Source organism: Arvicanthis niloticus, chromosome 17 (assembly GCF_011762505.2).
Source record: "Arvicanthis niloticus isolate mArvNil1 chromosome 17, mArvNil1.pat.X, whole genome shotgun sequence".
NCBI lineage: Eukaryota > Metazoa > Chordata > Mammalia > Rodentia > Muridae > Arvicanthis > Arvicanthis niloticus.
In genome coordinates, this window is record NC_047674.1 from 34996576 (window position 1) to 35024300 (window position 27725).

General features: G+C 36.0%; 1 protein-coding gene across 4 annotated transcripts in view; it reads right to left on the minus strand.

The window, feature by feature from the left end:
- Khdrbs2 (KH RNA binding domain containing, signal transduction associated 2) overlaps window positions 1–27725 on the minus strand; it is a 496703-nt gene that overhangs the window by 57092 nt on the left and 411886 nt on the right. For all 4 annotated transcript variants that reach the window (XM_076915127.1, XM_034522053.2, XM_076915128.1 and 1 more), the window contains one exon: window positions 14663–14745. In XM_076915127.1, coding sequence (XP_076771242.1) covers window positions 14663–14745 — 83 coding nt within the window. The remainder of the gene's footprint in view (window positions 1–14662; window positions 14746–27725) is intronic.

Sequence of the window (27725 nt, forward strand, 5' to 3'; positions counted from 1 at the left end):
TCTCCAACCACTTACTCCTGATTCAAGAGCTATTTCCACACACCATAGTTTGGAACTTAAATATACATACATAACTGAGTCTGAGGAGGGAATACATGCATTTACAAAAGGGATTCTGTTTTGACAACATGTGAGGCTACATTATGGGACAGATGCCAGGCAAGCCTCGCATCAGAAAAAGATTCATGAAACATGCTCACTGTTAAACATTGAAGTATGTAGACTTTGATCGTAGCCTGGCAGAATCATCATCAGAGAGTCCAAAGAGGCATTATTCAGAAACTGATGGGAGCAGATGCAGAGTCCTAGAGCCAAAAATTAGGCAGAGCTCTGGCAGTTCTGCTGAGGAGGGACAGGAACTATCAGAGAACCAGAGGAATCAGGGACCCAACAAAAACATGGCTCATGGAAAAACTCAACAGGAATCACGGGGGGCTCTCAGAGATCAGGGAGCCTATACTGGTCTAACATAGGTCCCCTGTGTAAATGTTATAGCTGAGTAGCTTGGTGTTCAGGTAAAAATCCTAAGAGTGGGAGTGGAGGCTGTCCCTAAAACTCTTTTGCCTATGTGTGGGCTTCTTTCTTCCAACTTGGTTGCCTCATGCAACCTTGATGTGATGGTTTGTGCCTGATCTTATTGTAGGTTGTTATGCTGTGCTTGATTGATGTCTCTGGGAGGCCTGTTCTTTTCTAAGGGGAGGCAGAGGAGGAGGTAAATCTGGGAAAGAGGGGAGTTGGGAGAGCAAGTCTGGGGGGGGAGGGGATGGAGGAGAAACTAGTTGGGGTATAAAATATGACAGAAGGATACTAACTTTAAAAATAAAAAAGTATATAGATTTCTTGCAAAATGGAGAATCAGAATTCTAATTGTGTGTCTTCTGTGCACCACTGCCACTGCATGTTTAAAGTGACTCATGGTTTTGTATTTTCAGACCTTCCTTTATTGAGTTATAGACTGTGAGTGGCAACTCCTTAGTATAAAGCATAGCTCTCTCTTCTATGTTCTAATCCTGCCCAGTCTTTTTCTTCTCCTTCCCCTTTTAACATACATGGTACCCGTACATCCTGCAGTGAAGCAGGAAGGCATAGTTGCTTCCTAACCACGGGCTTCTGACTATGGTAATCTTATATCTTTGCATCTATGAAGGTTTTCATCCTCCTCCTAGAATCCAGGTCAACAGTCAGCTTTTCTCGAAGAGGTCATCAATGAATCTCCTGTCACACATGCTTTCTGTAGGAGTGTTCCCATGTTTCCACACAGAGTACCTCCAGGCATCAGGACTCTTTCATTTTCAAAGCTCTACCTTCTCTGTGGTAATGACTGTATTAATACCTAATGTGTACACCACTATGCTAAGATGAAAATTCACGTTCTGATTCAACTGGCTGTGCTTGGCTGGCATACATACATTTAAATTTCACTTGTAGTGACTTTGATGCAGAAGTCCAGGTCACACTTTATAAAACTATGCAAATGCAACAATACCCTAAGAAAGAAAACTACACTAACCAAGAAGATACAAGTCTGAGCTTTACTTTTGATTCTAGACATCTTGCACAAAGCAAAGCCTCATTATGGTGGCCTCATTAGCATTGTTAAAGTATGATGCCTTTGGAAATGCTGATGGGTTCCCCTCCAGGGTCCTCAGCCTTTCATTTGTTCCCTTCTCCAGTCTCCAGAAATTCAATTCTATTGAGTTTTGGATAGCTGAATTCCACAGCTATTTATATGAAGTAAGTTTGGAAAATTTAAAATTCAAACACTCTGGAATTTCTCATTTTTAATTTCAAATCCCCAGACTCTGCAGCCAATTACTCCTTCACACAAGTTCTCTGTCAGAAATAGGCAGACAGTCCAATCCCACGCCAAAGCAACAAGAAGCTAGTTATGCCTATTTATAATTCACTAGACATGCAATGTTATTAGCAGGTAACTTGGGCACAGATGTCACTGTATGCACATTACTTTGACTTTCTAAAATAAAAAGAATTATAAACTTAAATCATCTAGCTTGCTGTATTACAACTATAGGATGAAAGCCTATACTTGTTTTAATCCTTGAGTCTATGTGTGGATATAAAGGGGTTGTGTGTGCGTGTGTGTGTGTGTGTGTATAATATACCTGTATATAAGTGTGTGATATATGTCTTATATTTATGGTGCATGTGTGTGATGTGTATTTGATAAGTACCATGTGTGATTGGTAGCATGTAATGTGTGTGTGTGTGTGTGTGTGTGTATGCATGTGTTTGATGTGTGTAATATGTGTACAATTGGTAGTTGCACATAGTGCAATGGCCCTCAGCCCTCAGTGGAGCTCAGAGGATAAGCTTGAGTATTGGTTCTTTTCTTCTACCTCCATGCTTACCACGGCATACGTCAGGGTAGTTGACCCTTAAGCGTCTAGGCTTTTCTTTCTCTCTCCTTTATTTCCTTATGGCAGCACTGAGATTTTTTGGTTAGTTCCAGGCCTTTTCATGGGTTCTGGAGATCCAGCCTCAGGACTTCATGCTTGTGTGGCCATGTCCCCAGTCCTGATAAATTTGTCCTAACATAACGTATCTTTCTTTTTCTTCCCTTTTTATTATTTTTTTGCATTCCTATGACTGTGTATTTTTTAAATTGATAAATGAGAAATATATTTTATTGTATATAACATAATATTTTTATTCACATATAGATACAGTTATCTTGTGTATACATGATGTATACATACAGCTTAGAATTATATAGCTATTAATTGAGAATTACATAGATATTATTTTAAGTGTTAATTTTTTGGTAGTGATAACACTTGAGCATCTATTTATTATCTTCTAGTCTATGTGATATGATTAGCAGCTACAGTCACTGTGAGGCACAGTAAGTGTTGCAGTGTATTCTATGAGAATGCTTTCCCTAGGTTCTATGATCACATCATTCACAGATGGTTGACTCTGCTTACAGTAATGGACATGAATTTCCTTTCACTGAATGGGCCACAGGTCCAATTAAATTAATCTGTTAGTTACCTCTAAGATATAAGTGCCACTATTGTACCCTTGGGCACATTCTGCCATGCTGGCCACTGACATTTGTGGGCTTTATCATTGGTTAGGACTCTTGCTTGTGATTCTCACTTGGAAGCTTTCACCAGCACCTCTGCCACGATGAGAGGTGGTCCTCAGAGAGGAGGCTTGCAGTTTAGTTCCAGTTCAGTGCTGTCACGTGTCTGGTGTGTGGCAACCTCAGCAGTAGGGTCTTACCTTCATGTCTTGGGAGGCAGCCAAGGGCAAAGGCAATGGCCTATATTGTTTTGGGGGAACTTTTAAACTTCCCTGAAAAAATAATTTTAAGGGAGATTTCCTGTGCTTGAGACTAGACAGCACAGATAATCTGTGTCTCTGTGATGAGGCAACTGTCAAACCAAGTGGCATGACAATATTTAATATATATGCAACATATAATTTATAATGTAAGAGAATATACCATCAGTAGTTCTCCCTACACATTTTTCCCATTTTCCCCTCCACAGCCTCTGTATCCTGTTAACTTCTATTCTAAACATGTGGAGTTATGGTCACCAAATAAGTAAGAACATGCAGCATTTATCTTTCTGCTTCTGAATGACCTTAATCAGACTCATATTTTCTGCTTCTGCCTCTATACCTGGAATATGTCATAACTTCATTTTTATAGTTGAATAAAATTACATTATATATACATGTCAAATTTTCCTTATCCATTCATCAACCAAAGGGCATTTCAGTTGTTTCCATTTCCTAGCTATTGAAATAGACCCAAAATGAATGTAACTATAATATGAACATAGCTAAGTATCTGTAGATAAATATGTTGAATCCCCTGGGCATATACTATGAAGTAGTAAAGTTGATCATATGGTAGATTTACTTTTGTGATTTCAAAATCATAACAAAAAAAGGATATGTTGTGCTTTAGTGTATTGCGTGAAGTTTATAGCAAAACATTTTTAAATTTAATTTTCTTTATTCTTTGAGAATTTTATGCAATGTGTATGTGTATGCAATTCAATTTGATCATGTCTACCATCTAGTCTCTCCCTCCAAGTTCTCCCTCATTTCCCTTCTGCATCCCTGATTCCTAACTTTATGTTTTCTTCTTTATAACTCACAGAGTGCTGCCACTATATGCAGATGTGTAGGACCATCCACGGGAGCATTGACAATATACCATGGACCAGACCCCTGAGGAACACTGAGTCTTCCTCACCCAGCAGCCATTTTGTCCAACAGCTCTCACGAAGGGGGTTTGAGTTTCTGAGCCTGTCATCCTACTCATGCTAAAACATCAGCTGGCTTCACTTGTGCAGGTCTTGTGCAGGCAGCCATAGTTGGTGTGAGGTCATGCGGACAATTCCAACATGCCCAGAAGACACAGTTTGTGGTAGTCTTTATTTACCTCTGGCTCTTACAATCTTTTCATTCTTCATTCATAATTTTATCCCCAAATAACAGATAAGCTTGGAGATGCAGGTTTTAGGTTTCATGAAAATCTAGAACTCTGCCGAATGCTTTCTTAGTCCTTGATAATGTGTTGAGCCTTTTCTATCATTTCAAGGAAAACCTGTTTCAGACCTAAGTACTTTACAATTGGATACTCTGGAAGTGCATGTGGTTCTCCAGGAATAAATTACACCCCAAATTCTTTGTCTTTTACCTGGCTTAGTTTTACCTACCAGTAAAATCCCAGCAGAACATCAGTTTCAGAATGTTTACACTCACTTTTTGTGTACAGCAGAATTTAGAAAATAGTGGACATAATAAGTAAGGTGCAGATACATTTATTTTAATTCAAAGTGTTTAATTGTTGGACAAAGTCTTTCAACATATTGCTAGCATCTAAATATACTATTCTGTTATTGAATAACTGATGTACCAGGCTATGTTTTCAAAAAAATGGCTACTATAATACTTTCCATCCTTGAGGCATGGATGGAAAAATCCATCAATCTACCAGTGATGTCTGTCTATTGCCACTAATGTTGAATCTGGATCGACCGTAGTTCTCATGTAATTAAGGGGATAAGGCTACATCACAAAAGAAAATGTAGCTTCTGCTTGTGGTTTGAGATACCCATCTGGCACAATGAGCTGCCACACTGTGAGGAAACCTGGGCAACACAAAAGGCGTACAATGAACACTGTACACAATAGTTTCATTTCTGGTACTGAAGAAATATTTAATCAGAGACAATCTCCAGACAACCTCATTGTCCCATCACTGAGACTATTGGCCTCTGTGCCCTCCTAGATGAGGGTCCAGACACAGTGGAACAGAGGAAAGCCATGCTGTATCTTGATAACATTCCTAATGTACAAAATCTATATTTTTATTTTATGTCACTACTTATCAAGTGGTTTGCTTTGTAGACACAGTGGTTAAAAGCCCAGATTCCAGCTTTTGTTCAGAAAGGCCAACCAAAGACTAGAACCCTTGGCCACCCTCATTCATCATCCACATGGCTGTAGCATCTTATGTTTGAACAAAGGGTGATTGAAGTTCATTCACAGCATTTGCCACTCTTTATTTTATATTTACAATCATATATTCAGCAACATTCCTGACTCTTTCCACATGCCATCTCACTACACATTAAATAGTTTTCTTTCTTTCTATTTATTGATTATTTTATTTTTGGTAATGCTAAGCTTCTTCACCTACCACTTAAATAAAGAGTTTCACTTCATCTGACTATCACGCTACATTTTTTGCAACACATTAGGTTTTTGAGAGTTTCTGCTTATTTACTACTACTAATTTCCAGAGTTCTGAGTGTGTGTGATTTTCCCATTTCTCTCAAGTTTCCTGCTGATGTGTGTTTCTACTTCTAAATTAACCCAGTCTGATCTCTTTATCTCCATAGAAGTGAGAGCAGGTTTTACTAAAACTGGGACATCTAGTTTCTGTGGAAGACTGATCCTTCATGTGACTAAGGACAACATAGTTCCTAACTGGTCCTATTAAAGTGATGTGGACAGGTTATTTTTGCAAGCAGTCTATTTATCATGAAAACTAAGTTTAAATAAATGAAAAATGGTTATCAAAAACACATAGTGACTGATTGGAAAAATTCATTATTTCCTTTATATTTATATGTGTTTCTATGGTTCATATCTTAAAAAAAAAAGATTCAAAAGGAAACAAGTTCATCAAGAAGCTTTGTTTTATTCAAGCAATGTGACATATAGATTTTCTTCATGTAGAAATATTTAGGTTAGCATGAATATACAACTGATTTGTGTAATAGCTGTGGGAAAAATATCTCAAATTCAATAATCCTGTAAATTTAATAGTATCATGGATTCCGGTCAAGAGAATTGAATTTTAAAGTTGAGGTGACACTTAAAAGAACAGGACAAGCTTTTATCTACCTAACATAATTACAATAACACTGAGTTTTACACTCTTATGCTTTAGTTAGAAGGATTTTCATAAACTTAGCATTGAATGAGATGGTCACCTTAAACTCACAACCTGAAAAAAATAATTAAATAATTTGATTTTTCTCAGGTTTAGAAGAATTCCTTAGTTGAAGTTTTTTAAAGCCTGAAGCAAAGCCCTGCATTCTTACTACATGCATGTCCTCTCTAGTTCAGGTGTGTATTGGAAATGTGTTAAATTTATTATCTAGTTCAAAGGTCCAGACAGTATTTATCAGTCTTTATGTCTAAGGCTATAGATGTAACACATATAGGTTTGAATTTATTGTTGGAACCATTGGAAATCAGTGCCTTTGTTACATACTGCAGTGATGGAGATAAACACTCCTAACATAAGCATGGAGCTGCCGCTTCATTAGCTCTGATGAAATGCCAATGGTAAGCAGACTCTGAGCAAGAATGTGGCGGCTCCCATCTTTACTGCTATAAATACTGAGGTTCAAAGGACTTTTAAATCACTCAGAATGTGATTATCCATTCACTCTGCATTTCATATGTTCACTGTACCTTTCAAAGAACAAGTGAATATTTTCAAAAATGCAAAAAATGTCATTTAGAACCTCAACATTACTGACTCCGTTGAAATTTCATGCCATTGTTATGACCTTCAAACAGCTGACATGGACCATTACAATTCCTTGTTATTGTAAGTATGTTACAAATTTTGGATGTCGTGATAGGTCTCCTCCACTAGCCTTCCCAAAGCCCTCAATCTTTCTAGTCTCAATTCTATTGGGAGGATGACTAGTGACTGTTCCATCTTTTTCTTCCTAAAGTATCAAGATGGTGGGAACTATAAAGAGTCTGTGGGGATGTCAGTGGTACTTCAATATCTATCAGTTCTTTATTCTTCCTTCCTACTCCTAAGTGAAACAGTCAATTTTTGTCTCGTAGATTCACCTATAGGGTTTTCTATCTCCCTTTAATTTCATTTTGGAGTTGCAGAACAACTCACTCACTGAAGTCCTGTCCTCTCAGAGGACTGAACTCTTTCTTGTGGTTGTCTGCCAGTGAAAATACTAACATGAGTTACATAAACCTCCCTAGAAGCACCTTAAGTATCTCATTCACCCTGAAGTGCACACATTGTATACGGTGACCATCATAGGCATTCTAATGAATGAATCTTTTACACTAAGAAATTATAAAATCTTAGTGTTTCACATGTAAATCAAACTTCAGACCTGATGTTTTTAAATTTTCATTTGCGACAAGAGCATTTATATCTAAGTAAATGAAACTTATATTTCCACATTTATTACTTGTTTTGATATAAATTTTTTATATTAAAAAACGGTAGCAAAATAAATTCTTGAAATTGTGTAATTTTTTTTAGAAGGTTGATCTCTGAAAATGCTAACGTCTCAAGGGGTAGATAAAAATGTGACAAATGGCATAAAAGATTGTTTGGTCCAATTAAAGGTGTTAAACTTGGAGCATAATTGGATTTAAACCAAAGGCTTCTCAAAAGTAAATTACCGTGGAAACAGCAGCTGCATTTCTGTACTTTGGAGATTGCATAATAACTCTGAGATCTATTCATTCACTTTTTCTCCTAGACAGAGATCAAGAGGAGAAGATGGTTGGAGATCCTTATACTGTTATGCTCAGCAGTCATTAATGCCATTCAGTTAAGCTGTCTCCTGAGCATAGTTTGGTACAGAACCTTTTCTGATCCATTTGAAAAGTTTCAGAATTCATGGTGTCTTATAAAACAACAAGGGGCCAATTATGCTGTTCCATCTATTGAACTCCAGTGAACCTTTACAGCTGTTACCTTGTGAACACCCCTGTGGAATTTATGCGTAGGATAATACAATGGTTCTGGTAAGGTAGCAAGCACATGGCTTCTGTTTCACTATTATTACAACTCTATATTTATCTGCTGACTAGCCATCCAAAGGTTCATCTTTTATTTCTGACAGACTATACATCTTTTATTTAGATTCCAGAATTCACTGTTAGCATTTCTTCTGATTTTGACTTTAGCAAAACAAACATGATTTGTATTACCTACCATAAATATTCAAATTGTTTATAAATGTTGGAGTCTTATATCAAGTCTTATATCACTTTTTTCTAATTCTAAATCTGTCTCTTTTTTTGGTTTTGGCAATGCATAAAATATATTCAATAGTTATAAAAGCCATTGTGAAATTCCACTCCTTCCATGTTGATTAGCTGCTCTGACAGTATGGAAGACCACTGAGTTTCACAGTCTTTGGATTTGGTTAATTTCATGTCTTTTATTTGTAACATTTTCTTTCATATAATAAAGCTTAAAATAAATTTTAAAGAAAGTCTTACACTAAAAGTTCAATTAAGGAGTCATGTCTTAGGAAAAAATCTGAACTAATTCTTGAGAAAATGAATGTCATTTTATACCTAATTAGCAACACCTTTTTATTGCAAATGGCTCATCAGAAAAATCATTAGCAGAAAATATTATATTATCATTTAAAAATTAAGTATTGTCCTTTCTATACTGTCATGTATCCACTTTCACTTCAGAAATGCTTACTTAAACAGACTTTGTGATGTTGGGATGCATTCTGGGACCTTCTTCAGACCACACTGTCAGTCTATCACTGAGTTGCTAATTCTTGAGCCATTCTGATTGAGCATGGCCAGGGAACATAGATTTAGGTTAACCCAAAATTCATGTTCCAACATGGAAGCAGTTCGGTGTAGTTTTATAATTTTACAGAATAAAAAATGTTATAAATCAAGTCAAGTTCAAAATGTATTGGGGATACACAACAGAAGCAGTTATAGCATGGCATAGGTAGCTTTCCCATAGGTCAAGGATGCTATCTGATAACATTCTTGATCAACTAAATTGCTGTTGCTAAGCATACCTTTTTTTCATATTGATGCTGTAATAGAAAGAATGTAATGCTAACTGTTTAATACATTTGGCAATAAATTCTCCAGTGTTCATCTGTTCATCTCTAGTACATACTGAGATTATACTAACTATAATCTCCATAATATTATATGAAATAATAGCTCTTACCTTGATGTATTTAGGCGATTTTGTTGAAAATATCTTTAACAAAAGTGTCCTGTTTCTCTGCCTCTTTGTTTCTATATCTCTGTTTCTCATCTCTTCTTTCTTTGTCTTACTATGTCTCCCTGGTTGGTTTGGAACTTATTATTATGTAGGCCAGCATGACTGTATTATATATAAATTCTCATGCAAGTGTTTGTAGCAGTAATGAGTGAACAATATTTGACAAAACAGAAATTTATGATTATTATTAATTATAAGATTAGAATAATCATTCTTAATTTTAATACCTGTTTTCATTACTTTAATTAGTAAAAGAACTTATATAGGCATAAACAATCCCAATTTAAGTCAGTGCTTTATGAAAAAGAGAAGTTCAACACTGGATTTGGGTTACCTTCCCTCAAACTGTTAAGAGTATCTTGAAGTTCCCTGAAACAATTCAGGCTATTATTTGGACCATTTATTATGATTTCTCATCATAACTGGGTGGTGTGACTATGTTGCTGAAGACAACACACACTTTGTCATAAGATGGGAAGAAATAAAGTAATAACCAGGCATCTTTCTCATTGCTCTCCAGTTTTTATAGCACTCAGAGGTGCTATTTAGGCTGCCATGGAGAATGGTTATCAGACCCTGATGTGTACAATGTTAGCAGCAATAATAAGCAGCAAGGCAGCATATGCCCATAAGTCCAATAGTGGCATGAATGTTAAGGGGGCAAACAACCACTTTCTGATTATCTCTAGTCCATATGCATAGGAGGCAACACATAATGAGTACTATTGTAAATCTGGCCAAGAACCTATGGTTGAGAAACTTATAGACCTCTAGGACTGAGTAATTACTATATTTGCTAGTAGGCAGATTATATTCCAGTGAATTGGCCCACCTTACACCTATGAATATAAGGACATACACTGTAGAGTCACTGGATTATAAAAAAAATAAGTAAATAAAAAGAAGATATAAACTTGGGAGAGGTTTGGGAATAAGGGTAGATCTGGGATGACTTAGAGGAATAAGCAAGAAGTAAACATGATAAAAATGAATTTAAAAAATGTTGTTCTGTTGAGCTTTGATGCTGCAGATAATGATGGTAGAATTGTCCATGGCTTGAGGTCAGTATTTTCATTTTGGTCAAGCTTCAGAAATGGCATATATAGCTTGATCATGCTAGCCCTTTTGTCCTGTGAATACATTTATTCCTGCCCATTACATTAAAAACTTGTCTTTAACAACATCAACATGCTGGCAGCCAAAGTACATGACTTGAAGCTGAAGATAGACCCCCAGACAGAGTTATTAATTAAACAGGCTGGCAAGCCAAGGACAGGTAAGATTCTGCACAGAGCCTTACAAACCTAAAACATAATTACATTGCAATTGATGATGCATATTCCATGACAGGTAAGGAAGGCATTCTTGTCAGAATGACCTAAGACAGGCTCAGTCTTGTTTATGAAATAAAAAAGTGGGAGATGTGGAGAGCTTTGGCAGTTGCTTGCCAGGAATCTGACATTGGCCAAGGAAAAGGAAACCGGCTGCTTGGCAGGAATCTGACATTGGCTAAGGGCAAGTAGGCTTCAGGCAGGAATCTTACATTAGGCTAGAACAAAGGAGTAATTTCAGGCAGGATTCTAAATCCTAGGCTAGAACAGAGAACTAATTTCAGGCAGGAATCTAAATCTTAGACTAGATCAAAGAAGTACACTTTAGGCATGAAAATGAGTTTGGGCTAGGACACAGAAGTAGGCTCAGATATTTTGGTTACCCTGTTAAGCCCTTAAAATAGGGATCACAGGATCTATAGATAGATGGATAGATAGATAGATAGATAGATAGATAGATAGATAGATAGATAGACCTCAGCATATTTTTAATATTTCTAGTCTCAACAAGGGTACTGGAAATATGTAATACACTAAAGAAAAAACACTATCTACAGAAATAATACTAGGAAAATTAGAGAAACCTATGGAAAAACATGAAACTAATCTGTATTTCCTAACCTGCTTACAAATCAACTCAAAATATTTTAAAGATATGGTGGTTTGAGGAGGAATGCCCCCATAGACTCATGTGTATCAATGCTTAGGCCATAGGTAGTAGCACAATTAGGAGGTGTGGCTTCATTGGAGTAGGTGTGTCCTTGTCAGAGGAAGAATGTCACTTTAGAGGTATGCTTTGAGGTTTCACTCTTCTCAAGATAGGCCTAGTATGGCAGACTCATGCTGTCTTTGGATCAAGATGTAGAACTCTTAGCTCCTTCTCTACTACCATGTCTGTTTGCTTTCTGCCATGATGACAAAGGGTTATCTCCCTGAAACTATAAGCCAGCCCCAATTAAGTGTGTTTTTCTTTCTAAGAGTTACCATGGTCATGGTATCTCTTCATAGCAATAGAATCACTAAGACTTATTATTATTATTGTTATTGTTATTATTATTATTATTATTATTATTATTATTATTATTATTATTGTAAGACTTGAAACTAATACTCCCAGAAGAAAGTAAAGATATTCACGGCATGATCTCAGCACAGGCAGTAAGTTTAGAAGTACAATTCTAAACTTAACAGAACAAAAATTATTTAATGCCAAACAAGATTCTGTCAAATAAAAAACATTATTACATAAGAATATGTTCCTAAGAGTGAAAAAGACAACCTACAGCATAGAAGAATATGTTTGCCAGCTATTCTTTTGATAGATAACCAATATTCAGATGATATCAAGAGTTCAAAATATAAATAATCCAAGAAAACTGTAAAAATGTATAATGATTTTAATAAATACTTTTCAAAAAGAGGAAGAAACAGAAATGGTCTATAAGTACAAGAAAAATAATACTCCAGAGTCTTAGCCATCAGGGAAATGACAATCAGTATTATATAGGAAGTCTATTTTGTACCAGTGAAAATGAAAATTATCCAAGGAACCAAAAACCAAAACAGAAACAATACATCCTAGGAAAGTTGTAGAGCAAAGGGCATCCATATGCACAGTGGGTAGGAATTAAATATATTTCAGAAAACTGAGTACTGAATCCTCAGCACCTAAAAGCACGGCCTCCACATATTTTAGACATACCCTACCACCTGAGTCCATCTACAAAGCAAATAAAATCAACATGTGAAAGTGATACCTGCCTGCTCATGTTGACTGTGGGTGAGTTTTATTTATAATCATTAAGTGATGGATTCTGCCTACATGCACACCTACAGAAGATGGGTGTGCATGATGGTTTTATGTCAACTTGACATAAGACCTGTAAAGAGAGAAGAACCTTGACTGAAAAATACTTCCATTACATGGGCCAGCAAGCCATTTTTTAAAATTGGTGATTGATGGGAGACAGCCCAGTCAATTGTGGGTGAGACCACCCCTAAGTCAATGGTCCTGGGTTTTGGAACAAAGCGTGTTGAACAAGCCTGGGAGAGCAAGCCAGTAAGCAGCTTACTTAATCCACTCCATGGCGTCTACACCAGCTCCTGCCTCCATGTTCCAGCCTTACTTGAGTTCCTGTCCTGTCTTTCTTCAGTAAGGGACTGTGATGTGGAAGTGTAAGCCAAATAAACCCCTTCCTCTCAAACTTGCTTTGAGTGATGGTGTTTCATCATATGAATAGTATCCCTAAATAGGAAAATGGGTAAAAAAAAAAAAAAAGTCTCTGTGTATACTTATGCATCAGAGTCTGTTTTACTCCAAAGGATGAAATCCTGCCATATGCATGGTATCAAGTGAAATATGACAGAGCCAGAAACAAACAGTACTTATTTTCTCATACATGTAAAAACTGAAATAACAACAAAAGGCCTTGAGAGTGTAAGAGGGTCTATTGGGGCCATGGAAACGGACCAGAAACAGAAGAAGCAAAAGGAAAGAAGGCAGAAGATAGAAGCATAAGTTGGCATCAGAAACACAGTGATGGGAATGCTACAAGAAATCTCAGTAATAATAAGTTAAACAAGAAAAAAGGTAAACTACAGTATCAACTAAAGTGGACCTTTCATAGCTCCCAGAGACTAAGCCACCAACCAAAGAGCATATATATGCTGTTTGGTGGCCCCTGGCACATATGTAGCACAGGACTGCCTTGTCTGGCTTCAGTTGGAGAGGATGTGCCTAATCCTGTAGAGACTTGATGTTCCAGGGATGGGGGATGCTGGTGGGGTGTGAGGTTGGAGTTGGTGCATGATGGGGGTTGGAGGCGGGATGGGTAAGGGAGATGTGTAGGTGGAGGAGAACCCTCAGAGGCAAAGGGGAGTGGGGATGGGGTGAATAACTCTGGGAGGGGGAACCGGGGAAAAGGGCAACATTTAGAATATAAATAAATAAAATAACTTAATAAAAATGTCTTTTTAAAAAAAAAGGCTGTTGTTTCTTTATATAACATTGTAGAAAGGGCAAGTGTATAGCAATCACACCAAATTGTTGATTTCATAGGGTGTTAAGGAAAAGGGACAATTTGATGATAACAAATATTATTACAAAAAGAAACTTGGGGCTGATGGAATTCTCTACATGTATGTTATTTATGGAGCTGGTTACACCATAGCTGACATTTGTGAGCCTCTTACAAGGTGAGTTCTAAAAGGGTAAAGATTATCAATTATAAGCAATATCTCACTAAATCTGACTTTCAAATAGTACCAATCTATCAACATTACAAATTCTAGATCAATGTAAAGAGATATTCAACAATTTACAGATTTCGATGAGAAAGAGGAATATCTTTTATTTCAGGAGATACTTTTTCAATTGCCTATTTTTAGTTTTTTACTAACATTTTCTTGTGATTTGCTTTTCTAAATAAAAATTACAGATTTGTAAAAAAATAAATGTCACATCAAGCAAGCTGCCTGCTTTGTTAATTAAATTACAAGTTCATTATAATAGTTTCTATACACAGTGGTGCTTAGTTAAGTATAAGATTCTCTAATGAGTTCAGTGTTATCATAATCACTCTTCCTTAGGTTATACACTATTATTTCCCTTCTTGCAGTTATGGAGTTACTATATTTTATCTCTTGTGGTCTAGTAAGCAATTTGATAATTTAGAAAGGTAATGGAGATTAAATCCACTGCTTGAAACCCTCACATAGTGTAACTATAATTCACATGCATATTATAACATAGAGCAGAGATAACACCTGGAAATGTGATTCACCGGCAATGCCTTACCTTTGTGTTGGGGTCACATAGCTATTATCATAAGCCTCGTAGGTCTGGTCATCATATTCACCCCCATAGCCATCATCATACCCCTGAAATATAAAGAAATACAATATTTTAAATTAATCAGTCTGCTCTGATATATTTATATTTTCTAAGAATTTATGTTCCATAAGCTTGGGAAATTTTTCATGCTTGATTATATTTGAATATATTTACAATTTCTACATAATCTTAAAAACTAGTTTTTTGCCTTTTTTGTGACTTTGTGTGTCTTTGTTTTTAAGAGAATGAAAAAAATATAAAGTTGGGTGGGTAAGGAGGTGGTAGGTATGGGAGGAGTTGGAAGAGAAAGAAGATCAGAAAAACAGATTTGCATATACATATAATATATAACTTATAAAATATTAAATATATATAGAAAAAATTTAATACTTGTTAACTAAACTCTCAGTCGATTGATGACACAGAAATGCCTATTGTAAGGTGCATTTACAATTTTGATACTTAATAAAGATCAGTTAAGGAATTAAATTTAATTCTTCCCTTTCAGAGTATCATGTGTAAGAGCCACAAAGAGATAGCTCTTCTGAGGACTCTATGTTCAGGTCCCAACATCTACACAGGGTGTAACACCAGTTCCAGGGTCTCTGGCATCCTCTTCTGGCCTCAGTGGTACCTGCACTTATGTGCACATAACACACACACACCCATACACACACAAACACAGATAGCACACATAGGCAAAATTACAAATGCATTACAACAAAAAAAATTATAGGTATCTAGGAACACTAACCTAATAGTGGTGTGAAGTATCCGTGGTAGTCCTACTCAAAGTATCATTTTCTTTTTAATATTAATCATTAATATTAAGACAGAAAATTTAAAGTATAGACTCCATAAATTGTGATGAGGTTTCAGGTTGGGAACATGGAGTCATTATTGAAACAGTAAGTAAACAAATGAATGAATGAATAAAAGGAGAAAAAAAAGGAGAGTGTGATTAAAGAACTCTTAGTTTGTTATAAACTTTTATTGTTTTTAAATCTCATAAGTAATGTGGTGTGCCAAATTTGATGAAACCATGCTGACAGAATGCCTGGAGATTTGTCATTCTGGAGCATGCAAGCAGGCTAGCAATTACATGCTGTAGCTATCAATCACTCTGCAAGAGAGAAAATTCAGTTTTATGTCTCTTGTGGTCATTGACTTTAAACCTTATCCATTCATCCCAACTACTTCCCAGGTCTGCCTCCAGATCTTCACTGTAGCAATTTTCTCTCTGAAACATTTTTGCATCCTACCCTACCAGTTCATACCTTTGCTTTCCTCTGGGGACTTACAAATCTCTTACATCTTGTACCAGAAACTAAAAATGAAAGTTGCAAGTTGTAAAAATTTTCAGTCATTTTGAATAATATTTTTTTAATTTTACTAATCAGAATGCTAGTATTTTATCACTGAAGGATTTATTTTTAATGTTTGAAAATCTGTTTCCTTACTTCTGTCATTAATTTTGTTTGATGCTATTATTTATATATCACATATTCTGAGTTTCAATTCTGTGTCTTTGATTTTCTCGTTGATTTTTCTGTCATCCTATTTTTGTGTAAAATATGAAAGACTTCCTCTGTATAATTTTTAGTTATTCTAATTTAGATATCTTTGTTTCTTTTTAAAGTGAAATATTCCAAAGTTATCTCCAGAGCACTATTCGTGAAATAAACTGTGCAATTAAGATCATTTATGGTAAAATAAAGGATCCACACATGGATTATTTCAAAAGCATTAAAGGCTTTGTGTCAACAGGGTGGGAATTGTTTTTTTTTTTTTTTCTTTCTCCAATGAGCAATGCTCTTTCAATCCTTCCTGATAGCCCTCATTGCTCTCTGGTTCACACAGATGCACTACTTGGTCCAAAGGTGGGTTAGTTTTCCTAATTTCTTTGTGGAGTCCCTACTGGCTCCAGCTCACAGTGATGCCTCCTGCTTCCTGCTTCATGATCCACCATGTCTGGCTCCTAGGACTTTGTTACCTTAATTCCTTTAAAACAGGTTCATCTTTTCTGAATTTCACTTATTTGCTGATATATTTTCATAGTAATTTCTACTGTGAGGATACATGAGAGATTCTCTTCCTCTCTCCAATTTCTTTTATAGTCCATCTCCTCACTGCCCCTTTTGTTTAGGGACAGAGTTGAAATATTTAAATTGTACAAAGATGATAAACTGATAACAGATAATAGAAACCCACTTATCCTTAACCTGCACATTTGCAAATTGCTGCCACCTTGCCTGTTTGTATTATATGTTCTATAGATTATATGGTATTACATATTATATACACACATATTTTAAATCATTTATAACTCAATTATTAAAACATAGATAAGCTTTAGTAGCAATAATAATTATAATCTCATAGTAGTCTTACCCGATTTTGTGATAAAAGACATGGTTTATTGCTTTTAAGTAATAAATATTATTTAGAAAAATTAAAATGTCAAGACATGTTTTTTACCATTTTCAAGATTATTCATATAGTTTCTGACATACAACAAAATACATTACTTCATGGAATTCTTGAAGTTATTATATTGATGATTAAGGTCAGTGTAGTAGTTTTTATGAGTGTCCCCTACCTCCACAACCAGGCTTAGAGATTTAAATGCTTAGTCACCAGAAAGGAACACCATTTGAAAGGCTAAGGAGGTGGGCCTTTTGGAAAAGTGTATCACTGACAGTGGGTTTTGGAGTTTCAAAAGCCCAAGGTAAGGCCCAGTATCTCTCTCATAGTGCTGCCTGTAGATCTGGATGTAGAACTCTGAGTTATTTCTCCAGCACCGTGTCTGTTTGCATGCTGTCATGCAACATGCTGTCATGACAACAGACTAAACTTCTGAAATCGTAAGCCAGGTGTAATTAAATGTAGTTATTTATAAAAAATTGCCTTGGTCACGGTGTGTCACTTCACTGCAGTGGAACACTAAGATAGGCAGGGAGACACGTTCTTTTGTATGCTCACAAAAAGTTAAAAATGACACAATGGAAAATGAGTTTGGGGAAATCATTTTCAAATCAAAATTTGTAAGTTCTGATTTAATGTTTTCATTTCAACTACTACATATTGATGTTGAGAATTTCTGTTGTGGTTATATGAGGAAGATTTTATTTCCTTCCCCATTTTGAATGCTTTTCTGATTGTTGGTGGCCCTTCCTTTTGTTGTTGTCTTTTATTAGATTTTAGTTAACATGTTTTAGCTTTTCTGTGTTACTGATTCCTAGTGTCATCATTCTACAGATGCCCTCAACACACACTGCTCACAGGCATCCCCCTGTATCTACCTTCCTGAATCCTGCCTATCTGCTGTGAATCATAAATCACAGGCATGCATCCAGGTGGAATGTTTTACTTCAATATATGAGATTATGTGCAGCACTTGTTTCTCTGTGCTGGCTTAAGTTAATATCTTCCAATTACACCCACTTTACTGCAAATGACAAGATGGCATTGTTATGAATAGTTGCTGAATGGTATTCCATACATGGGGCTCTAAATTTCCATTGTGGCTTCCTGTTGCAGATTTCTCTCCCATTGTGTTGGGTACACAGGTAGTTCTTTTAATCTAGAGACTTAAATTCTTTAAGATTAAGACCTCTTAATAAGCTTGATATTGTAGATTAGAATTGTAATGTATCTTTTTATCCTACATGATTTTTCTTATTTTATTTTTACTTGATGAGGAATTCTTCACATTCAATATTTATATGGGACATTTAACTTTGGTTATACACATGTGTTATGAATGGGGTGTGGAGAGGACCCTCACACTGTGTCTACAGTTTAAGCAGCTATTATCAACACTGGAATCATATTTCCTCTTTGGTGAACAACAGTTCCCAATTTAGTTAGATCTTCCCGAGAGCTGTCATAGATAAAGCAAGCCTGAACATTATCCATAGAATTTACCACAGTGGATAACTAGAAGACTGATTTGCACTACAACAGGTCTCAAAGGTTTGAATATGTAGTATCTACATTTTTGACCTTCACCAAATTTTACAGAAACCATGTGGTTACATTCCTTTTTCCTTCTAATAGCAGATCCTTATACTCTAGCTTTGAATAGAAAGCAGGGGTTGAGAAGAATTCTGATATTGTTATCTTGAATTAAAATTTTATCTTATGGAGGCAGCTAGCTGAGGCAGGGGTCAGCGTAGGTTCCTGTTTTCATGGCCCTGATATCCTTCCCTGTTTCTTCTATCACTATTTGTTGAAATTCTACTGATTCTTCAAAGTCATATTATATGATGCTTCTTAAGGAAGTACTTTTTGCAGTTACAAAGCACGCAGTGACCTCTGAGTGATGATAACCTGTTATTTGCTCTAACTGACACCTACAGTGTATAAATGTGTGTGTGTGTGTGTGTGTGTGTGTGTGTGTGTGTGTGTGTGTGTGATTTTCCATTTTTCTATATTTTTCAGGTTTTAGAATTTTGGCTTCTTTAACAAAAAAGGAATAGACCACAGTTAATAACTGTTTTAGGTCTGTGGTATTTAGTATTGTATATTCCATAGAGTACCCATCTGATTAATTTATATTAAGTTGCTAATGTAGCACAAAGAATATTCTTTTACAGTGTGGGTAGAGCTTGGGTCAAATCAATCCAAACCCAAAGAGAAATACTTCAGGTGGTCAGATCTAGCAGTATCACCTCCCTTCTTCAAAAATAATGTTACAATTTTGTCTAGAAAGAGTACAGCATCTTATTGTCTCCTGTACATTTTTACTTTTGAAAAAAAATCTTACACAGCAAATTCTTAGAGTAGAGATAGCTTTTCTGTTAATCTACAGTTTCATAAAGTGCAAGGTTCAATTGTTCTTTGTAATTAGTTACTAATGAAGAAAAAATAAATGTTGACATATACACATTATTTTTCTTTTTTAATACTTGGCATATTTTTAAAGGCAACTTTTAGTATGAAGTTTTTATAAGAATGAATATTCATTAATGTGTTGTGTATGTTTGTAGATGTTTAAAATAAATAGTTCTGCAAAGCAGCAAATGCCACTAATTAGTCCACAGCCGCAGAAAACAACATGCTTGCCGATATTCCATTCTAAGCATTCAAAACAAAGTCTTAAATTATTCATAGGTCAATTCTTTCTCCACAAACCTGGCTTTCTCTAGTAGATGGAAGAAAATAAGGATGTTCTAGATATTGGACAGAGAGATGTTATAGCACAGCCCAAGGTGCAACCCATTCCAGCTTCACTCTGGCTTCCTGTGGGAGTTCCTAACTAAATTGCCAAGCCAGGTGTGGAAACAACACCATGGTTGTCTCTACCTTGTACCTCAGTTCTTATTCTGGGAAAATAGTATCAATTACTATATAGTCTCATTGCAGTAGTTTAACCACATGGAAGCTGCAAAACCCACCATACCCAATACAAGATTCTTCAAGAGCTATTTATTCTCATGGTCATCATAGAAGATAGGTTTGAAGAACATTTTGGACACTATAGAGGGCATGTGGACCACTTGAGGGCAGGCAGAAACATAAGTTAGATAGAGAACAAGAAAAATATCTGATTTATATAGATATAAAATATATCTGCCACTGTTTCCTTGGAAATTTGAATCAGGAACTAAGAATCTAGCTCAGTTTAGGTTTATGTGTTTACTCATTCCATCTATCTTTGTTGGGCATCTATTGCAAACTTGAGACTCCTCTAAAACTATCCTGTAGGAGCTGTAGTGTTTTCAAATTAAAACAAAAAAAAATGTGTCAGGAAGTGCATTGGTGTAGGGCCACCCATGGAGCACAGAAAGTTCAACCCTGGTGGAGTCACTGAAAAAGACTGAAGCTTCCTCCATCAGGTGTCACTTACCAAAAACTTTCCACTTGGGATGGGACTTTCCTAGGGTCTTTCATTAGTGTAGGAATGTTGGCTAGCTTGATCTGGAGCTTGGAAGACATATGATAGAGGGCATGTTTTAGAGGAGTTAGTGGAAGGGCTGGGATTAGATTTGCTCAAAACCCATGGCATAGATAAATGGAATTTTCAGCAATCAAAAAGGGGAAAACTAGGGGAATCATAATGTGAAGAAATGCCCTAAAGGCATAGAGCTACACAAAGGTGGAGAATTAATTCAGCTGGTTGTTTTTGAGAAAGAACTGCTGTATTGTTTTCGGAGCCTGCAGGAGAGATTCAGACAATAAAGTCCCTGTGCAAAAGGGCATACACTGAGAAACCAAGAATGGTTAAAGTGACTGGCCAGCTATGTGAACGACATTGGCTTGCTTCATTTTTCTACAGTTCCCTTGGAAAAAAAACCCACTATTTTATCTAACCTGTGAGTACCTTGTGTCTAACAGCCCACTTTATTTTAGATGCTAAAATAGCTCTGAAGATTTCAAAGTCTTTAAGTGGTGCTTTCAAAAACATACAGAGTATACCTGATGTCTTGAAATCTTGAAATCTGAAAAAGCTTTATCTGATGTGACTTTCTTACAAAGGATTAGATATTTTTATTGGAAGGGAGAATATCAATAAAGAACCTCAGTCTATTTTTGAGTTGGTGTTAGTCTTTAGGCATGGGGATTTGAAATTGAGAAAGTATGTACTGGAGAGTTAGTGCCTGCCAGATACCAATGTGCAGGCAGTAGTTGAAATAACCATGGCTATGGAGAAACAAGGCACAAGGCAAGAAAAATCATCAGTGGAGACACCCAGAATCGTATTGTAAAGCAGAAGACCTCAATTTTTAATGGCCTACCATCTTCAATTATTAGTTTGCTTCCTTTTAACAAAGACCATTGAGGATTTTTTTGCTGTATTCTTATGACCTTTATTGCCTTATAGTAAAAAATTTTAAAGACACAGAAACATAAACTGTATATTAAATATCCTTTAGGGCTGGGGGATTGGTTTAGGGGTAGAGTGATTATTTAGCACAAGCAAGGACCTGAGTTCAGTTCTCAACAGTGAAAATAAAGTCAATAAAATAAAAATAGAAATAGAGTTTTTTCCCTTTTTAAAATTACTGTTTTTATGTGAGAGAGACATAGACTGAGAGAAGGATAGACATAGATAGATAGATAGATAGATAGATAGATAGATAGATAGATAGATAGATAGATAAAACATCTAGTCTTCCATGAAGGTCAGAGGACCACTCTTTGCAATCAGGTCTCTGCTTCCATCATGTGAGGTCTGAGGACTGAGCTCAGGTAGTCAGACTTCAATAACAAGTTATTTTATCAGTTGAGCCAACTCACTGGCCCAGAAATACGTTTCTAATCACTACATATTTATATAGCTATAGGGTGTGAATATTACTTGTCACTTAAGAAAGGGAAGTGTGAAAGATAGGAGAAACCTAGCTTGAGTTAGAGGAGAAAGAAGTTTCAGCATGCCACTGATGGTGAATGTAAATACAATAAAGTGCATTTCTAACAAATAAAATAAATAAATAAATAATTTATTAAAAATTTTTAAAATTAAAAATATATATAAGAAAAAGCTTGACAGCTCTATGACAAAGAAATGACCAATGTCTGAAAGAACAAATATTCTCTCAAGTTTGAATATTATGCACAATTCACTGTATCACAAACTCACATAGACCTTGGGATTCAGATCAGTGTAAACCATTGTCTAGTTTGCATGAGGCCATGGGTTTAGCTTCATAAACCATAAAAATTACATATTTCTGTATAAATGTGTGCAACCTAGATGTCAATTAAAAATAAGTAAAAAGGAGAAAAGACCAATTCTCATAGAAAACAACCTAAAAACTACTCTTGCTATGGATTTTGGGAAATAAGCATCTCCAATTTGGTCACTGACAGTGCAACAAACCTTTATGTACTGAATCTTCCAGTTTCATAAGTTAAATTGGACTACAGGAAACAGCAAATGTTGACAGTTCAGTGGTCGAATGTTAGTAGTTTCCTTAAGTATAATATAACATTAACAATAAAATGTGTAGATCTGAAGTTTTTAATCTAAAGGAAACTGACAAATGTCTTGAGATACTTGGTACTTGTATACTATAGTGACTTAACCAAAAATAATTTAGGCTTTTAGATTTATTTATTTTTATTTTATGAATGTTGAGTATACGAATGTGGACCGTGTGAATTCAGGCACCTGTGGAGGACAGCAGAGGATGTTAGAATATCTAAAGATGGAGTTACATGTGGTCCTGGGCTGTCTAATGTGGGTGATGGGAACTGAACCCAAGTCTTATGCCAGAAAGGTGTGGGTGTGTGCTTTTTACTGCTGAGCCATCTTTCCAGGCCCCTCATTTGGAAGGTTAATTCATATTCAATATGATATTGACTTTTCTATCTACTTATATTTTATTTACATTTTAAATTAGAAGAAATGTAGGTGATAGATTTAGCATTGGGTCACCATCCTCATTTCCTGTTTTACATTATGGAAAAAGTCAATGGATATTAAAACAGAACAAATAAATATATACTGTGTGATTTAAATAGCAAGCAAGGGGAGAAAGAAAATAAACTCAATCAATAATAATAAAAGCCATAAAACATTCTAGTATTAGGTAATTTAATTATGAGGGTCAGAGTCACAAATCTGTCACCAAACATTAAAATGTTTGGCACTGAGGCAGTTTGCCAATGACAACCTTTAATATTATTGAAGGTAATTAGCCAGTCAAATGGGAACTTGACATTTATTAGTTAAGTGTGGTTAATTCTTAAATGCATGTTCCTTTCTTAGCTTAATAATGTAAACAATAAAAATGCACAAACTGCCTCCTTTGTGTATGAGCCCTTCTTACTATATATGCTTATGTAATAGCTGTAATTGTAAGACATACATAAAATTTTATAAAAGAAATAACATAAATGCCAATATTTTACAGTCACCACTTCCTTAGTACATAAGCAGTCAATGTTTATGACCAGTATACCTTGACTTTGGGTTCACACATTTAAACATTCCTGTTCTTAAGTTTTATACATCCCTAGTTATTTTCATCACATACTATGTTTTTTTTTTTTTTTTTTTTTTTTGGTTTTTCGTGACAGGGTTTCTCTGTGTAGTACTGGCTGTCCTGGAACTCACTCTGTAGCCCAGGCTGGCCTCGAACTCAGAAATCCACCTGCCTCTGCCTTCCAAGTGCTGGGATTAAAGGCGTGCGCCACCACTGCCCGGCCAACATACTATGTTCTTGACATTACACAGATGGGTTTCTGTAAAATAGATGCGGTTCTAATGGCATCTTCAAATGGTTTTTACATCCAAAGAATAGGTTCCAGTTAGGATGAGGGTAGCAATGTCTGGATAACCTTCTGATGTGCAGCTTTTATTGCTAACCAAGCAAGTGTGTTTTTTTTTTTCCCCTTGGGAAGTCACGTTGTACAGAAAACCACTCCAAAACCTAGGACACATGTGCTCAGCATGGAATGCAGTGGCTCCCAACACTCTAGCTCTTAGGGGATAATACTTACATTTGTGGAGTCTTTCTAGGAATTCAGTGAAAGAGGAATCAAATGAAACATTCTATGATACCAGTGCTCCTATGTAGAGTGAAGCTATGGGATGATATTCCTGAATGTCTGTATACTCAATACACTGCTGCAAGGTACATGTTTCTGATATACCTTCTGTGGAAAGTAAACATCCCTAAAAGCATGAGAATACCCCTGACAGCCCAGCATACATGACCCAGTGTTCTATATTCACACATTAATCTCTGAGGAGGCTAGTACTGATCCCAAAATCTACTGGATAAAATAAAAATAACAAACCTCACGAGGGACATATGGAGGAAGTATATATATATATACATATATATATATATATATACATATATATATGTGTGTGTGTGTACACATATATATACATGTACATATATATACACACACATATATATCTTCTCCCTATATATAGTGTACACATGTACACACACACACACACACACACACACACACACACCTTTTACTAGTGACATAAATAGTCCCAGACAACAGAACAAGTAGAGAAACCGTGCCCTGGTGTCTTTGGCATACCCAGTGAGAAAGCACATGGACAGGAAGAGCCCAGGGCAGACTGTGTCTGGCAAGAGTATTTCTCTGCAACAGTGATTCACAGTGTTGAGAACAGGCAGATTATTATCCTGTTTCCATGTCTGTGTACTATCTGAAGGTTAGGTTAGTAGATGACAGCAAATGCCTTCATGCTTATTTAATAATTATAATTTAATATATCTCTCCCTTTTCACCAGTCCTTTTGTTTCCTGGATTCCTATACTTTACCTGTTACAGTGTCACTCTTTCCTATCATCAGCAATAGACGTCGTCACCCACTGGATACTGTCTCCTAAACTTAAACATGTATTGTTACTGAGGTTCTTCAGTTAATGCAGCATCTTAATACTTTCCCTCAAAAACATCAGTTTTAAGCCAGCTTCTTGGTATTGAAAACAATGACAGAAAATTAATGTTTAAAGTTGCACATGTTCCTTGGCTCACCTAATTATCTTTGTTGATCAGACTCTGTGTGACATAGGTTTGCAAGTAGGTCATTCTCAATCATTAACAGTTGTAATAATTGTCTTTTAGTAATAAAACTGTATCAGAAGAATGGCATCGTAAACACTACATTAATGAAAATAATAAAATTTAGTGCTTGTTGGAAACAGAGGAAAACTTTGTTAATTAGAGAGTCTTCCAAGGTTATTATTAAAATTAAATCTCTTGCAACATTTTAGCTATTTTTTTCTAATACAATACAAGAGGATATTAACATTGAGGGTTTTTTTTTTTTTTTTTTTTAAAGATTCCATCCTCAGTAGGGTCTCTCTAGCCCTGTTCTCATTAATGCTTTTAAGCATGTTACAAATCCAACAGAAGTATGTTCAGTCCAGTTGACCAATGGATCTGTGATCAGTAAGGTGCAAGTTTATAGTCCTGTGGTTCCAGGTGCTAATGTTTTTATTTCAGTGTAGTGATGCTCGCTGTGTTTCATACTGCTTTTGTCTTGGAGCTTAGAAGTCAGTTGCATAAGTCTCTAAGTCCGACTAGCTCACTCAGCTGCTAAAAGACAGAAAATTGCTATTGCTGCCAGAACTAAGAACAGGAACAATCTTTAGAAGGCAAGTAATGTTTTTCATTTGTAAGAACCAAAAGGTTAAAGGTGAACACAAGGGCAATGACACAAGTTGAGACCTTGTTATCACAGGAATTCAGGAGGCTGGCACACCAAGAAGGCAGGCTGTTGCAAAAGAAACAGAAGGCTAAACACAGATCCTCCAACATTATAAGAAATCAGGGGCTGTCCAGGTTTTCAACTGTCTTTATAATTTGTTTAAGTTTTAGAAGCTATGCTGTGTGCTTCCTATATACTCAGGTAATATTTAATTTATTTTTGAATTTCTGACATGGTAAAAGATTAGTTACAGTCTTATAAACAAACAAGTTGTTTAACATTGAGAGCTATATAGATTTGAAAGGATGGTTTTCAGATGATAATAGAAGCTAAAATTTAGAACACAATTCAGGCATAGAATTATAAGCTCTTTAGTTAGGATAGGTGGCAGAGTACTTTATATAATTGACAAATATGATAGACTAGATGTTAATTATAATTGTTATGGTTATGCCCAATTCATGTAAGAAGAACCTTTTTTTTTTTTTTTTTTTTTTAAATTTGGACAAAAAGGTGAGATGCTGGGGATTGGTTCTAATGCTTTGAATTAACCCAGACCCCATAAATCAGGAATCTGCATGTCCAAATGCTGAAGGTCCTTGTCCTCAATTGTTTTTTGATCAATCAATAAAGAGCCAAGGGCCAATGGTTGGGCGAGTAGACTGAGGCGGAACTTTGTGATTTGGATGGGATAGGAAGCAGGAAGAGAGGAAGGAAAGAGAAATGGCTCTGACAGGGAAGAAGAAACACCAGACCTAAAGGTCCGCCAATGTGTGAGAATCAGGGAAGTGGCCACATGGGCCACTTCCCCAATTGTGTTTGGGGTAGCAGAGATGAAAGATAGATTTTAAATGATGCTAACTCAGGAGTGCCAGAGGTGGGTGTTTTCTAGCAGTGGGAAGTATTTGAAATGCCCAAACATTAAGGTAGTCAAGGTATATTAAAATTAACTAGTGTATGGGTGTGTGTGTGTGTGTCTATGTCTTTTCATTCGGGAATCCAGATAGCTCTTAGGCAGGTGTGCTGTGAGACCTGTCAGGAGCAGTTAACAGACTCCTGTTACAGGAGCACAAGCATGAGACCTTGAGTTTGGATCCCAAGCATTCACATAAAACTCTGGGTATGGAGGCACGACAGTGGCTGTACTGGGGACATCCTAGGTGTTCCAGGTGAGCTCCAGGTTTTCTGTGAGACTCTGCCAAAAAAAGACCAAAAGTCACATAGGAAGACTCTCTACTTTGAGCTTTGTTCTTGGCACCTACATGCCTGTGCACGCACACACACACACACACACACACACACACACACACACACACAAACACACACACAGACATTTGAAAGTATGTTGATATTTCTACCATTTTTATTTTTGTTCACAATTACTTTTGGGTATCTGGGTTCCTTGGTGCTTAAGAGCATTTGAATGTGATGCAACTATTTAATAATAAAATTTTTCTAATTAGAAAGCAACTGAAAAATCTACTGCATCCATTTGTAAATAAAATGTTTCTTGTATTTTTTTTTCATGTAACTGTTCTTTTCCAGTAAATTTATGTAAGCCAAACAATACAGACATGCAATAACTGAACCGGTTTGGTATCATCATTTTTATGAACTTTTCCTGATATATGAACCAAGATAGCAGACATTTCTTTAGTGCTCCAAGAACAAGGCATTTATAACTCTTGTAGGATCCTGGCGATTAAAAATATATCGGGATGTAGCAATGGTCTTATATGCATCTTTAACCTTTTGTTACTTACATGTGCAAAGTTAAGCTGTCTTCTAAAATGTGGTTCTGATCTTATCCATGGAAGCTTTATTAATCTGATTTTCCTGAATTTGTTTTTCCTAAACCAGCAGAGTGGATTGATATAT